The 15,934-nt window shown below is 43.3% G+C and overlaps 3 protein-coding genes across 4 annotated transcripts; 2 read left to right on the top strand and 1 right to left on the bottom strand.

Moving 5' to 3' along the window:
• Positions 1 to 11: 11 nt before the first annotated feature.
• On the top strand, positions 12 to 2,022 carry iba57 (iron-sulfur cluster assembly factor IBA57). 2 transcript variants are annotated; one of them, XM_011616185.2, is made up of 3 exons: positions 12 to 489; positions 922 to 1,265; positions 1,364 to 2,022. In XM_011616185.2, the coding sequence occupies exons 1-3, from the start codon at positions 137 to 139 to the stop codon at positions 1,762 to 1,764; spliced, it is 1,098 nt and encodes a 365-aa protein (XP_011614487.1). In that variant the 5' UTR covers positions 12 to 136; the 3' UTR covers positions 1,765 to 2,022. The 2 variants fall into 2 exon arrangements, with proteins under 2 accessions (XP_011614487.1, XP_003975425.2); XM_003975376.3 differs by having other exon boundaries at positions 916 to 1,265.
• A 5-nt stretch (positions 2,023 to 2,027) lies between these two features.
• On the bottom strand, positions 2,028 to 4,688 carry jmjd4 (jumonji domain containing 4). The gene is made up of 6 exons (XM_003975377.3): positions 4,037 to 4,688; positions 3,780 to 3,945; positions 3,572 to 3,697; positions 3,202 to 3,469; positions 2,629 to 2,775; positions 2,028 to 2,536 (listed from the first exon to the last, which is right to left on the bottom strand). The coding sequence occupies exons 1-6, from the start codon at positions 4,287 to 4,289 to the stop codon at positions 2,201 to 2,203; spliced, it is 1,296 nt and encodes a 431-aa protein (XP_003975426.1). The 5' UTR covers positions 4,290 to 4,688; the 3' UTR covers positions 2,028 to 2,200.
• Positions 4,689 to 4,737: 49 nt separating this feature from the next.
• snap47 (synaptosome associated protein 47) lies at positions 4,738 to 9,261 on the top strand. Its single transcript, XM_011616186.2, has 4 exons — positions 4,738 to 5,600; positions 5,719 to 6,218; positions 6,503 to 6,627; positions 8,029 to 9,261. Exons 1-4 carry the CDS (start codon positions 5,104 to 5,106, stop codon positions 8,173 to 8,175), a joined length of 1,269 nt encoding a protein of 422 aa, XP_011614488.2. The 5' UTR covers positions 4,738 to 5,103; the 3' UTR covers positions 8,176 to 9,261.
• The last annotated feature ends 6,673 nt before the right edge of the window (positions 9,262 to 15,934 follow it).

The raw sequence follows: 15,934 nt of genomic DNA, 5'->3' as shown, positions 1-15,934 counted from the left end.
GGAGCAGTGCATTGTGGGAATTCAAAATGGACGCCGTGTTACAGAAGTCATACGGGAAGTCCTGTGACATGTAGCCATCTCCGGCATTTTCCGTTTAACTTGCACGCAAAATATATTTCTATCACTATTTTACAAAATGGGATTTTTGTGTTTTGCCCGAAAAGCTTTCACTTCCGCCGGCTGTTTACGCGCGTACGCCAGAAATTACACTGACCGGTATATGTGCGTAACCGGCGTTTGGGGTCGAGTTGGGACGCGAGTCAACAAGTACAGTAAGGATGAAACTCTCGGGGATGTTTCTGCACAGTTTGCCTGTTACCACCTGCCTCACAGGGCCATCGTTAAGCTCCAGGGACAGGACACCAGCCCGTTCCTCCAGGGGCTGATCACCAACGATGTAGGTCTGCTGGAGGAGCCGGAGCCAAAGGCAATGTACGCGCATATGCTAAACGTGCAAGGGAGAACGCTTTATGACATCATATTGTACAGGTATGCACATTTATTTTGTTGTTTATGTGCGTGCGTTATCTGTGAACGCGAGGGTGCGACGTCTTATCCAACGAAGCAGCTGCTGATAGAAGCTTCCAGAAAAGTGTCCTCAAGTTAGACCCCTGGGTTCCAAGTGTATATATTTATTTATGTATATATACTTGTGTGTGTGTGTGTGTTATTTTGTGGAGTAGGTTCTGCTAATGTTTTAAATGTTATGCAGCTTCTTTTGTTAAAGTAAATTAATGTTACAAAGCTCAAGATCAGCATGTAATATGCTGCATGCAGGGGATAAGCGTCAGCAAAGGCTGTTAGAGAATGTTGTAATTCTGTTCTGGAAGACAACTTAAAGTATATTAGGCAGCCTAAGAAGGTGTGACTGACTTTCTGATTAATAAGAAGTGCTTATTTTATGACTTTTCCCAGACTTAGAGAATCTGATGCAGGACCCAGCGTTTTCATCGAGTGTGACTCTACGGTCAAGGATGCACTCTTAAGACATTTTAAGATATACAAGCTTCGCAGAAAAGTCAACATAAACCCCTGTGCAGAGCTGTCTGTGTGGGCCGTGCTTCCAAAGCAGAAAATGACCGGACAAGTAGCCAGTAAACCAGAACTCTCCACCCCAGATAAAGCTCTGTTTTTGGAAGCCGATCCACGAGCAAATGAAATGGGCTGGAGGCTGGTTTTGGACAATCAAGTAGATCCGTTGGATATCCTGACATCATGTCAGAAGGGTGACACAGAAGAGTACCACAGACATCGCTATGCAATAGGTAAGATCAAAATGTATGGAGTTGTTATTAAGAGAGGATTTGTGTGAAGACATCCATTGATTTATTTTTGTTTTTTTCTGCTGTGGTTTTTGGCTCAGGACTTCCCGAGGGCGTGAAGGACCTTCCCCCTGGAGTTGCACTACCACTGGAGTCAAATCTTGTCTACATGCAGGGGATCAGCTTCAGCAAAGGCTGCTACATTGGCCAGGAACTGACAGCCAGGACTCATCACACTGGGGTGGTTCGTAAGCGGCTGATGCCAGTACGTTTGTCGGCTCCAGTCCAAGACCTTGAGGACGGGGCTGCCTTGGAAACGCAGTTGGGCAAGCCAGCTGGGAAACATCGAGCAGGGGTTGGGAAGCTGGGTCTGAGCCTTGTCCGTACGGCTAACGCCAAAGAGGTGTTGACAGTCAAATCTAAGCACGACACTACGGTAACGCTTGAGGCTTCTGTGCCAGATTGGTGGCCTGATGATGCTAAAAGCAGCTCTACGGACTAGTTGCCTCAAGGCAAATTATCAAGGCAGCAAACTTTGGATCAACAGAACCCTGAACTTAAGTGTGTTACACTCTCAACACTTGATAGTGATGTTACAGTACGACTGAATCAGTTGTGGTTAGTTTGTGTTTGCAAGAAACCTACTTTTGTTTTCACCAGTCGTAAGTTATAATGTATATTCCATGAAAATGTTTTGCAGCACTGTGTAAAAAGAACTGTGATGAGCCATTGGAACTTTAATAAATGACAAACGATGCAAGGCTGCTTTTTTCACTTTATCTTTCAGTGCAAACTTGAAAATAAACACTTGAGATTGGAATTGACCTCAAACCAAAGGCAGAGAATTAACTTCATCTTCACATTTAAAGCACCTTACAAATCAGCACATCACATTCAAGTATTACATCAAAGCGTGTCATTACATTGCTGTCTTGTCTTTAATCCTGATAAAGGAGATGCTGCCCCCTTGTGGACTGAATGGTATCCCGAATTTGCTGTAACATCATTTCTGGCTGCAAAGTTAAAGTTGTATGATCGAGCCGCTTAAAGTCTTCATTGCAGACCAAGCATTCAATTATGTTTGCTACTCTTTGTAGATCAAAGGCAGCGTGAAAGGGACCCAGCTTCGTGAAGGTCTCCGAGAGGTGTCGTGGGTAGTCCGAGGAATCCACCGAGGAACAAGTATTCAGGAATGCCATTCGGTTGCCGGCGATGATTTTCAGAAACGATGCAAATTCTGCATAGTCGATACCAGAGCAAGCCTTCATGATAACCTAAAAATTAACAACCAAGAATGAAACAATTTACTGACCTAATGTGTTTAAAGTCACTACATATCAACAGGAAGAAGACGATTAATCAATACCTGGCAGTGCTGGTGCCATGAGTCCATTGTGTTTCTCCACTCACTTATCTCCTTTTGAACAGACAACAGCTCATTCTGGAGGAACTGCCACATGATATCTACGTTACAGCCATTTAACCAGTTATGGTTAATAGAAATGGTGTCTTCCTGTAACACATTATAAAGGATCCTCATGTCACTATTACAAAACAATATATTTTAAAAAAAGTGTGGTTAATGGAATGTTTTTGCCTGTATGGACAAAACAAGACTGCAAGGTTTTACAAAAATTTCAATACATCTTATGCACACTGCCTTTTTTTTCTGGTGGAAAAAACAACTGCTGTACATTATATATTTTTCAATGGGAGTTGCTGAAAAAGAAGCTGCCTCACAAAAAATGGCTGTAAATCCAAAATGAAAGGTTTCATATTTTCTCATATCCTTTAAAATAAAAATAGCTCACTCTTTAATCATATCCTAATGTTTCTTTTTCCCTTCAGAGTCATTGTGGACATGTTTTCAAATAGCAACATTATCCAGAGTCATTCTAGATCGAATCTGTTAAAACAGTTGAGCGTTTACAATTCTTACCAGATTATAAACCTGATGATGCCAGCCGCTGGGGACAAAAATAATTTCTCCTGCTTCTTGAATAATTTCAAGAGGTTGACAGGCTTCTTCCGACTGTGGGTAAAGGCCTCTGTCTTGAAGTTCGGTTGACGTTACATCATAAGGGAGGTTACCGTGAGTGTCTCGTAAAAAGTCCTCCTGACCTGGAGGATACAGGAGCCACTTTTTTCTCCCGCAGATGTTTGCGGACCAACTGTAGGAGCGGAAAACATCTGCGTGGAATGGGGTCCTATTGGGGAGAATAAAATAACATGGAACCAATGTAAACACATATTGAGATGACTATTATATAATTTGGGTAGTGCAAAAAATAATCTCCAAATCTCCACACCATGAGCCTTTAGGTCCCATGTAGACAAACCGGTAGTCATCCACTTGAAGTGTATCCCAATATTCATTTAACCAGTCAGAAGTAAAATAGAGAGGAGTGGTGTAAACATGGTGTTCTGGAAAGTCCCTGTTAAATAACATCGAAGCAACAATAACACGGTTACAGTATTATTAAAGCTTCACTTCTCTGCTAGTATGATCAGCAGTACCTTGACATGTGCCAGTCTTTAAGATAAAGACATCCTTTAGGTGATGAGTGGCCATTCTTGATGTATTCCTTCCAGTAGTGGATGAATTCTTTAAAAGGTATGACTTGCTTGGGGTTCGCATTGTACTCCTTTGCGTTGCAGTTGGCAACAGGAACAGGAGTCTCATCTGTGATGAAGAGCAAATATCTGCATGTCACACCAGTTAAGTCGATAGCAGCAAAATAATGTGTCACTGCATTATTATCGCGCGTATTTACCAAAATCCTGCAGCAGTTTCTGAAAATTAGGCTTCCCCTCCTCAGACACCCACTGTTTTCTACACTTCCAGTCCTCTGTGAACCTTTTTGAAAACATGCATGGGTGATTGGGGAGCAAGTATTTTTTGAAAAACTTTGAGTAGCTGAGCTCTTTGTCGATGTAATCTACAAAATGTGAAGACCAAAACTGTTCATAAGACTGCCTCGGTATTTTAACTAAGCTGCAGCAATTGCGATACGCCTCTCGGTCCATGATGGTAAATAAGACCTCGGCTAGCCAGAAAGCGAGCTTAGCTGTCAACGTTAGATGGTAAGAAATGAAAGGAGATGATGGCGAGTTAGTTGCTTTGGCATTACATAGCGGACACTGTTGGTGTTGTTACCGGTTACAGCTATTTTAACCTATTCTATCAAAAGGGATTTTCAAATCCTGCTTTGACATGTCGCTGCAAGACACTCCATCGCGAAACCGAAAGGCACGTAAACATTAAGAATGTTGTGTTCCGGTATTTGTCATCGCTGCATACTTTAACGTTGGTTATTAGATCATTGCTCTTTGTCGAAGCCAAATCAAGAGGTATCAAATAAAATCTGTTTTTTTCCGAGCCCTAATCGTCGTGGCAACCTTTTTTCGCCCTGACAGATCGATTTTCAAATCGGACAGTAAACACGGCCGTACCCTGTCGTGACGTCACTTCCGCAATAAACATCAAGTGGAACGTAAATATGTGATAACGTGCAGGGAAGTGACCAATCTACGGTATATGTTCATTACTGAAACGAAGCCACCGGTGTTACGTTTCATTACATTACACTTTGCTAATTTTCAATGTTATTGTCGGCATTGAAACATCGATTCTTATGTGCTGACGGCGACGGCGAACCCTTCACTTTTGCTTATCTGGTGCGTCGTGCTCTTACTAGTGTTAAGAAAGTATCGTCAGGACACAAATAATGCTTGTACCGGTGTCCTCATAGTGTAATTTTGGACTAAAAACAAGATTTGCGCTTGTGTGTGGTAACATTATTTGACCTTGTAGCTGAATCCTAGTGTTACTGCTTGCAAAATGAGCCGGGATGTAGCTGTTCACAGCTGGTCCGCTTCCTACTACATCAACAACGACAAGCGATGGGAAACCGGGACCCTCTGTCTCACCAGAACCATGTTGCGCTTCGTCTCTGTTAAGAGTAAAGAGAGCCTTGTGAGCTTCCCCCTCTCCAGGATCATGGAGCTAAAGATGGAATCATCCAGTTTCATTTTCAGCACTCTGACAGTGCTCGAGGAGGGCAATGTGAAACACTGGTTTGGTTCCCTCAAACCCAATAGGGTGGTGGTTTACAATGTGATCGAGCATTTCTGGAGAGAACGACTTCTATCCCCCAGCTCTGAAGCTTGTGGCGCAGAAAGTCAAGTCTCTAAAGGTAGGGAGTTAATAAATCTTATGGCCGGGGCCCAGAAAAGATTGGAAAACACTGGTACAGTTCTTGGCCAACAAGGAGAACAGTTTGACAATATGATGCAGGGACTGGAGAAGATTGACTCTGACCTTGGCATTGCTAACAAGTAAGAATTTGATTATTCTCCGAATATATTCAGTTTCTGGCTTTATAGCTTTTTAGCATGCAATAAACCTAACATAACAATGAAATAACCCATTCCTGAATTGTGTTTACTGTTGCAGACTCTTGACAGAGCTGGAGACCCCCTCCTGGTGGCCTTTTGGCAAGCTCCCATGGAGGGCTCAGCAGGAAGCGAAGGCTGAGGATGCTGCAAGAGCTGCTGCCACCGCCTCTGCTGCACTGAGCAAAGGATCTGGTAGAAATAGAGTCATCACAAGTATCCCAGCTGTAGTAAGTAAAAGTGGGGACTCGGACTTAAAACCTGGATGCTTGCTGGTGCACGTGTCCTCGCTGGAGGTCCACGACAAAAACTTCCAGCTCCTCCACCGTTTTGAGCGTAACGAAGTTGATGAAATCAAAGTCCACAGCCCATACGAGATCACTGTTCGCCAACGGTTTATTGGGAAGCCAGATATATGCTGGAGATTACTGTCTGCAAAGATGCCAGAAGCACTGTCGGTGTTCGAGATGCAGTACAAAAAGAAGATGGAGTATATGTGTGAATACAGGACAACTCCAGCTTCATCCCCATGTCATCTGGAAAGTCCAGACTTTTATAAAGGTGAGGTTAGGATAATGTAGGAAATGTCTGTCTTGTTTCCCTTTTTCCATGTCGTCCATACAAGTGACCACTAAGTGGCAGTAAAATTCAATTTTTCAGCCTTTGTGTGTTTGCACTAAGGGGTGTATCCACGTGTAAAAACATTCTGGACATCGCTATTTACGTGTTTCAATGAGTCACTTTGCCCTTCTTGCCTCATTTGCCATACTTTGAGTTTACTGTCTGGCTTCACCATAAACAACATGCTCACTGCACTTTTTCACTCTGTCCACCCATGGGTTCAGGTTTACAGCAGAGATGCCAAGAGTCAGAGCTTCCACTGGAGGTCCCTGCAGGAGAGCTGTCCCAATTGCAAGAGCTTGTCCTCCAGCCATCTGTCAGCCAGACTGAGGCTCAGGAGCTCAGACAGGTGAGAGCTGTTGCTGCAAATGATTTGTATTCCCGTGACATTTATACTTTCCATTTTTGTTTGTTTAAGATATATATATAGTAGCAAATAACCCTTTGTTTTTAGCAACATGTAGTTTGACAGTTCCATTCCAAACCACATTTAACTGTCACAGTTATTATTTCATATTGTGTGTATTTAAAATGTTATTTAGTGAGACCACAAACCCAAGTCCACTTTTTAAGAGAGGAAGAAACCAGCTCATTCATTTTGTCAGCCTTTACAAAAAGTTTTCCATCCAGAAGAAATCACAGAAATGGTGAGGAGAATGCATAGAATCCATCTTAGAATATAACGTGTGACACCTTACAAAGGAGACATTTGTGTCGTGTCGTGCAGCCCCACTTTAAATGTACTCACTGATTACTTTAAGTGACTGTCACCTTTTGGGTACCAGGCAAACAGTTGTACACAGTAACAACTTAGAGACAGCAGTTATTGCTAATACAATACATTTCCAACACACAAATTAAGTTTTGAGCCAGTCAGTTACATCTAGTTCATCGTGTTTTGTTTGCCAGGCTGGACTCTGTCCTGTGTTACTCACGCTCGCCTTTAATGTAATCAATGTCTAGATGTGCTGAGGCAACCATTGGTTTCCACGTCCAATTCTTTAACAAATGTTCCTCTTTTTTAAGTATTTTCATTTAAGGTCCGTAATGATTACGTTTCAACAATAAAAACGTTAGTCTTTATTTGTGGCACTCTGGGCGATACCCCACTCAGCGAAGAGTTGGAGACATTTTAGCTCCTATACTTTACTCTTAGTTCCAGACTAAATATTTAATTTTGAAGTTAATAATGACTTTGCTCCTCTCACCTTTCTATAAGCATGAGCTAAAAATATGCATTTTTTGTGTGTTTTTCTATGACACCTAATCTCAGTCAGGTATTCTCAGAAAAAAACTCAACCATCAGTGGCCCAAGTGAGTAAATGTAGTGATTTCATGACTGTAAAACTGCCACCTGGAAATGCTGTTGCACTCATTTGCATTGTCTGACTGCACGGCAGCGAAACCTGAGACGTCTCCTGCGTGTTTGAGAGGAACGTCTGTAGCATAACATAATATTGGTTTAAAAAGCACGGTGGTAGGTTTTGGAGGGGGGTTTATTAGGTTTTGTTTGGCACATCTTCGTATTTAAGTTGTTTTATTGACCGTAGCATACACAGTTTTAGTCTCTGTTTACCTTCAACCCACACATATATGATATTACACTACATATCTTCCACCGAGCAACACTACGCACTAATTTTCCGTTGGTTTCAGCCTTTGAGCTGATTTTATCAGTCTTGCTGCCAAGTTGATCCCTACGATGGGACTGCTTTTTAATTCCTTTAAAAAAAACTGTGCATGTTTGCAGATGCTGCTGCAGCTGAAGAACTTGGCCCTGGAGGCAGAAACGGAGCTGGAACGGCAGGATGAGGTTCTGGATGTTCTGACCAGCTCCACTGACCGAACCACCATGCAAATAGGAAAGCACACCTGCCGCATGAAGAGACTGCTGTAGCTCTGACAGTGCAACAGGCGCCGAGTTTCCGTGTCCTTCTGAGACTGTAAGATTACAAAGTGGCCTCACAGGATCAATATTGTGTCAAGACTGGAATACAACAGTAGGGACTTGCATAATCCTGGTTGCAGGATTTCTTCTGCATTTGCTCTAATTATATAATCATACAGGCTCATGTGTCCTGCATTTCTGGGAAATGATGTTTGCTACAGATGTTGCTATCATTAAGTCAAGTTAGATTTAATGAATAATGTTTCATTTTTGCACTTAATGGACATCTCGGACTCTTCCCTCCGATCGTGTACGCAGCACATTTTCCCTGTTCTCCCTGGAAGGCCCGCGAAAAGAACACAGTAGAGAAAGGCATCACAATGTTCAGATTCAGTGAGGAGACAGCACAAACGTCTGCTATTGTTTGTACATTATCAAAACGTGAGAGAAATGCTAATCCCTTTAGTTGAGTTTGCTGGCTCGTCGCTGCTGATTCCAGGACATTAGTCCAATTTTCTTGCCGTCTTCGACAGCTGAAAGGGAAGCCGATAGCTCTTTACTGTCTGAGGTGACATCAGTTACCGCTGAGTGAGGGCCAGGGTGTGGGCTCAGGAAGAAAAGACTTTGTCAAAGCCTGCATGTCATTTCCAAAGATGTCGTAAAACAGCCGTGAAAAGTTTTCCAGTACATTTTCTTCTGGTGTCCTCACAGTGATGTCTGTGTTTTCAGGCCATTATTTGTTGCAATTTCCGTCGTAACATTACTGTTTTACAGTATTTTGCATTGTGCTACACTGACAAACATTATTAAGTACTGTATCGTGCTGCAGTGCAAGATTGACCAGAAAATACTTCCTCTCTGCTTTTAATCGCTGTACATGACAGTCTGCATTTTCTGTGTTTCCATCTAAATAAGGCAGGTAAATCTGTAAATGTAATTATCTCATTACATTATGATTATTACAGTATAATTACATCTGAGCTTGGCTAAAAATCTTAACTATATTATGGAAATAGTGATTAGCTTGCTGTCACTAAGGAGGTAACACTAAATGTAAGGGAAATCCCAAATAAAGGAAACACACGAACACACCCAGCACTCTTAGCGATGGAGTTATTTATTGTTTCTAAAGATCTCTGAAGTCTGTGGTAACAAACGGTCCATATTGAAGTGTTATAAAAATCTAAAGTTGTCATTTGTTGTGCGTAAAACCTGTTCTCAACACCCATTTAACCAGGTCTCAGCAAGATCGGTGGGTGGAACGAAACCAATTTGGAATTGATTCTGGCGTTTTCAGCCATAGGAGAAGCTGAAAGTGTTGGAACGGGAAGGACATTGATGTAAGCCGCTGGACAGTTTCATTTCTTACAAATGCTACAAACTCTGGAAGCGCTTTGAGTCTTGATTTGAGGTTCAGAAAAATAAAGTCACCTCACCCAGTGTCTAAGATCCCCACATCCTGATGGAGCAGGTTTGTCTGCAAAGGGAAATCACAGATCTACAGCAGGGGTACAGTGTAATAGATATGCCAGGAACAATTTCTTCTCCTTTTACAGATATTATTCATGCGGCGGCCTTCTGACAAAGTAGAGATGTTATAATTCCCCACCAGGCTGCCAGTTTTATATCTTTTGATTCAACTTCCAGGCCCAGTAAGATTTTTCTCAGGCCCACCCATAAACCACATTCTGTACCCCTGTAAGGCCTGAATAGAGACCGATGTGAGAATTTGAGAATGGGGCTTTTTATCATCCTTTAAATCACTTAGTTCTTAGAGGGTCCGAAATACGTCGCCTGAGAATCGGCCTAATTCTGGATAGCTGTGACCTGATAAAAATGAGTGTTTTAGCCAAAAAAACAAGGTTTGGATCGGGGAAGTCAAAGCTGGGTGAAGCCCCTGGAACTGGGCCTGGGTTCCTAATGAAAAGTCAACAGCCATCTTGCTCAACTCTTGTGTGACAAATTGCAACAGAATATAGAAAAGAGGCCAGACTGGAAGTGGATGTTAATTAGTGCTTCAGTTTCAGCATGGGCTGCTTTGGGGAAGTGGCTTATTTTATATACTCTGTTATTACAACATCCTGCTGGCAAACGGAGGGTTGGCATCAGCTGACCGCCCCGTCAAGCAGCCGAGCGCTTAATTATGAATCAGGAAAATGCCTGATTTAAAGGGGTTTGAAAGGAGACGGGTGGCTTCCCTCAACAGTCTGGTCTCAGTTAGTAGGACCTTTTTTTCAAACAATTCCAGCCTTGAAAGATGTGAGCCTGAAAGCGCAGACAGGAGATAATAAAAGGGGGAGAAGTGCAGTTGAAACGGTTTTCATTATTGACTGTTTATTTTTGCAGAGTCCAGTGCTAAACAGTGTGATTTTGGAAGTTCCGAACCCCAGAAGAACACCACATGTTATGTGAATTCCAAGCCTTCAAAAAAAAAAAGAAAGAAAGAAAGGGGGGTTAGGGAAATAGAGCTCGCGCTGGCGTGGTTTTGAAGCAGCTTCGCAATACGAGGAAGTGGTGGCGGTCTCGCCTGACCACAGATACATGAGATCCGGCTTTGCCTTCCTAACGGATGGTATGGAGACACGAGGGATTCAGCTGGCCTTGACTTCCAAGTCTGTTTACTCTCATTGGAGAAGCGTGTCTCCATTGATGGCCGATCAATCAACTCCTCCTGGCCAAAAGCAGCAATTTTATGGGCTACAAGGGCAGATGTGGCTTGCGCTGCACCACAAAATGTGGGCGCATGTGACGGCAGTGGAGGGAGACTCCAGACAAATTGTGAAAGAGCAGCACACTCATTGTTTTTGTGTCCGTGCTGAGATTCTCTCCAGCCACGTGTTCCTCTTAACTTCATGCGTGTCTGGTGCTCCTACTTGTCAATCAGGGCTGATGACCCCAGATACGGCGCAGACATGCTGATGGAGAAACTTTATTAGATGATGTCTCGGTCTGATGGCCTGATTTCTGACTCGTGTCCTGGCCCACTCTTCACTCACGCAGGTGTTGCTGGCTTTTCTTTTGCTGAGGGGGTTTTCGGTTTCAGGAAATTGGGCCTGTTGGTTAATGTCAGAACTGGGAGAAAATGCTGCAGAAACAAAAGTGCTTGAGTCCAACCAGTGTGTGTGTGTGTGTGTGTGTGTGTGTGTGTGTGTGTGTGTGTGTGTGTGTGTGTGAGAGAGAGAGAGAGTTCTCCAGCAGAACGCAGTACACACAATTCAGCATTGTCTTCATGGTCGATGCGCTTCTCTTCAAGATCCCACAAGCTTTGCATCACCTGCGCCGTACACTCTCCGGTTACTTAAATTTCCATGTACAGTGTTTTTGTTCGGGACGTTCTCTTGTTTATTCCAGCTGTAAATGTGCTCTGAACGGCTGTTAATATGGTACTTTCCCAGATGCTGAGCAGCAGGGTGATATCATGCTCTCATGCACTTATTGTTATGATTTCCTCAGTCTTTGAGGCACACTTTTGTGTCTTGTGTTTCGCAAACTGTTCTCATTGCTGTGCGACAGAGTATGAACAGCCAAACCAAACTTGGCCCAGGTTTTTGCACAGTAGTATCAGTCATAAACCAGCTCCAGGTGAACTCTGCAAAAGAGAATCTTCTATCAGAGACGGAAACCTCAAATCAGTTGTGTTGTTAGCTTTTTAGTAGATAATTTTGCGATTTTAAAGGTGTGAGTGTAAAAACAGTTTGGCAGTGAGATAATTCAGCCTATACTGATAGACATAAGATCTATAGAAAGACATCTATCCATCATCACCGACAGGGCAATATTTTTATAACCACTAGAGGGCAGCAGAGCGTATAAGAAAATCCTTACATTTTGACCTTTGCCCTTTGAGTGAGGAGTTTTGTCCCATGTGCACTCAATGAACTCTGTGTGTGTTCAAATAAATACTTCTATTTGTGCATTTGACCTATTTTCCGGAAACATTGGCTAAATCCTTTTCTAACAACTGTACCTGAGCTCTTCGTTACACTAATTACTGAAATGTTTGTGTTTGTTTAGTGCTTTATTTGGATGTATCTATACTGAATGTTTTAACTGGGAAACATGAGGAGTGCTTGTTTTGTGATGACTGGATTTTGTATTCATTAGAAGGCCATATATACGGCACCGCAAACAGGTTGTCAGGCCCGTAGCCAGCTCGTGCTGCATCGGTACTTTTACAAGCAGGCCCCCCAGAAGCCTCCTCTCTGCCTGTTTTTAGTGGCTCTTACTGCAAATGGAAACACTTAGGCCCCACGATAAATTACCCGTCCGGCTGATGCCACACCACATGGACCCCCAAGCTCTTGCAGACGCTGTTTGGATTTATATTTCAACATGAAATACTCCTCCATCGGGTCGCATGAGTTGACAAGAGGAGCAGGGGGGGAGAAAAACATTGTAAGGCTTGGGTATTTTGATTAAAGTTCTGGATACGCTCCCCTCACTGGCGTTGACATTGGGGTTATTTCGGGTTATAAATAGACTTCCGTGGTTATTTATTTCCCCGGGAAAGTAAACAGCCATTAGGGTAGCAGGCCGGCGGGGGATTGCTGAGGCTAATCTAATGTTTGTTTGGAGGCCATAAGAGACAACAGGGTACACCAGGCCCTGCTCTTCATCAGAGCATCGGCAGCAGAAACAACAATGATGGTAAAACCAGTCCAGTGAGGTCAAGGTCAAGAACACTTGACATAACCCTCTGGATTCAGGGTCAAGGTGGACCTTGCAACAATCCTAATTATCATTCCAGCAATCGTGGGGTGTGTTTAACCACCGAGTGATGTCACCGCAGCTGACCAAACATATTGTTGTTGAAATATTGCCCTTTCCGTTGTAGCATTGACAGCATTGTGCGTTCGCTGGGGTGAGGGCAACCATAGCAAACACAGCTGAATCTGGGGTTTACATTTCAGCGGGATGACGGCGTCTGGGTGAACCCTATGGGAGGGGGGGGGGAGGGGCGGAGCCTGGCACCATGTTCAACTCTAGTGCCTTGCCACAGTGGTGCAAGCAGCCCTGTCAGTCATGAATCTGCTGCATCTCCCAGCCACAAACTTTAGCTCGGGCTTGCGATGACAAAGTGGAAGCCGTCACTTTAGGATGATAGGCCCCAACTTTACAAGTCAATAAAAACAGAGACCTTAACCAGCTTTGACTGGAGACCTGATTTGATTTAAAACTGAAACTGCAATGTTCCCTCACTGTCCAACAGCTCAATTGAATTGTTTTTCCTTCTGAATTTTTCCAGAATGATTCCAGATTTATCAGATGAAAGGTTAACAAACGACTAAAAAATATTAGTCTCATTGGACAGAAGGTATGGCCAGATGCACACTCCTCCATTCCCCGTCCATCACTTTTTCTTCTTGTGGGTTGTTTCCATGATGGCGTGGAATTTTTGGACAACACCTATTTTGTGGAAATTCCTTCCGCAATTCCAAATGGTCGTCCACGTAACCTCAGGGGAGCAGCCAGCGACTATGTAATTGGAGAAGACTGAGTACACACAGAGGCTGTAGCCTGGTGAGTTATCGAGAAGGTGAAACAAAGATTCCCAGATGTTTACCCAGACCGGCCATACGTGAGCTGGCTAATGAACTTGGGTCCAAAATCGCACGAGTGGCACCCAGAACCAGAGTGAACCTTTGACCTCCGGGTCCATTACAAGCAGGAAAAACTGTAATTCCAATTGGGAATGAAGCCATGCAAATCAATGACGTGTGAGGAGCCAGTTTACTTTTCCTCTTTAAGGAAATCTGGTGTTCTGAGCATCGCTCTGGAATCTCCTTTCACCGTTGGAAACCACCGAGCCGTTAAAACGGAGCGCCGCGGCGCTGCTGCCTCGTCTCAATCAAAGCGTCACACATCAAAGACGTGCTCCCCTTTTCATACGAGGCTTTTTTTTTTTTTTTTTGGATGTGCACAGTTTGTTTTGATGGAAAATTTGTGGGCAGACTGGTCGCTAATGGGCATGGAAAACTCGCACCTGCGGTGCACCAATGTTTTGAGAATCCGAGACACTGAATGGTTGCGTCCGTGCCTTGAGAGGAGCCCGACACCACCCGGGGAACTATTCCAGACAGGATAGTGTGATATAACAATGTGTTTTTTTTACGAGATATACAGTTCAATACGTTCACCCGAAACAAGAATACACTCAACATGGGAGTGGGATCGACATCAAGTACAATAAAACTCTGACGTCACCTTAGATGTAAAGCTGGCACTGCTCTCTGGGATGTAATAGTGGCGTAACACTCTTTGATTAGAGTGTTAACTGTTATTACATCAGTTATTGCGCCGTGCGTCAGCCTTTTTCAACACATCCTGTATTATGTCAGGGCACTGATGGAGGGAAGGTTGTGTGAGTGCTGCTGCTATCGTCATGTTCTTCACTCCGCGACATGTCCTGTCTCCCTGCTTCCCGAGGGGCTCCTGGTGGAAACGGACCTGTTTTCGCACCGATGATATTGTGGAATTCGCAAAAACTGCCTCCTCAAGTCAGCCATCAGGGCACTGAAGCCAGTGTGAGGTCATTTCTCAATGCACCTCTGTTTATCCAACAATCCCATCCATCTTCTGTTACCCACCTATTCCCTGGAGTCACCGGGTGTGAGCCTGGATCTTACCCACAGGTAATCACCTCGGGACACACAATCTTATTCCAAAATCCTTTCTCCAGTCATTTTGATGTGTTGCAGTTCTTCAGGTTGATTGGCTCCTCACACTCCCTTTAAGGTCAAATGGCACTGACCCTGTCAAGCACGGGGCGCTTCCTCCTTTTTTACATGGTAAATATTGTATTCAGATTAAAAGCAATGTTATTCTGTTTTAAATCTGTCTGATATGACCATTTTAATGGTTATCAGCAGAAGAGGTTGAGTTGTGAGGGAAGCGGAACGCACTTATTAACCAAATATGCTCGTTTCACAATTTCACTTTCAAATAAAACCTGGAAGCTGTTGTTTTTCCTCTGTGTAGATCTATCGCCACATTCCTTCCATTCTGGTGAGAGCGAGAGCCGGAATCACTTTTTCTATATATAAGACAAAGTGCGTCACTTTCCGTCCCCGTCGCCTCCGCTGTGGTTTCCAGGACTCGAGGGAGATCCATAAGCAACGGCGGTGTTCTGTAATTAGTGGTGAGTTTCAATCTCTAAATTAGAAGGGCATCTCATTAAATATTACTTACTGTACCTCTTTAAACAGGAGCATTCCTCATAATAAATCAGCCAGAAAACATCTGTTTAAAGAGACCTACGACCAGTTAATCTAGATTTATTGGAGAACGAGTTGGAATTAACCAACATGTGATGGAAATGTACTAATATGTGTTTTATAAGATAGTTATATTTGATCTCTATTTATATATACAGTATATATACTTATTTCAGCATGTTATTGCCTAAAACTCCAAAAACATCCCTAATTTCTCAGAACAGCATAACATGAAATGATATTGTTTAATAGGTTTTTGTTCCTTTTTTTTCTTGTACAGTTTTTATCCACCAGTTGCTCTTTCTTTTGCCCTCTTTCTCTTCTGGGGTACTTTGGTTTTCTTCTTTGACTCGACTCCAGTCTCTTCAGCCTGCTACCTTGGGATATTTATTGGAGCCATCGTTTGTTCTCTTCATGAAGGACCTAGGAGCTGGAGAAGCAAGCGGGTGAACTTGTGTCACTGGTGTTGATGTCAGTTCTCACCTGTAGGAACTGTCTCATATTAAGCACACCTGTGGTAGCCATGCTGACTTTCTGATGACAAAAAAGCTGCT

This window comes from Takifugu rubripes, chromosome 22 (genome assembly GCF_901000725.2).
Source record: "Takifugu rubripes chromosome 22, fTakRub1.2, whole genome shotgun sequence".
Taxonomy (NCBI): Eukaryota; Metazoa; Chordata; class Actinopteri; order Tetraodontiformes; family Tetraodontidae; genus Takifugu; species Takifugu rubripes.
Note: the sequence above shows the minus strand (reverse complement) of the source record. Positions and strands in the feature narration are given on the sequence as shown.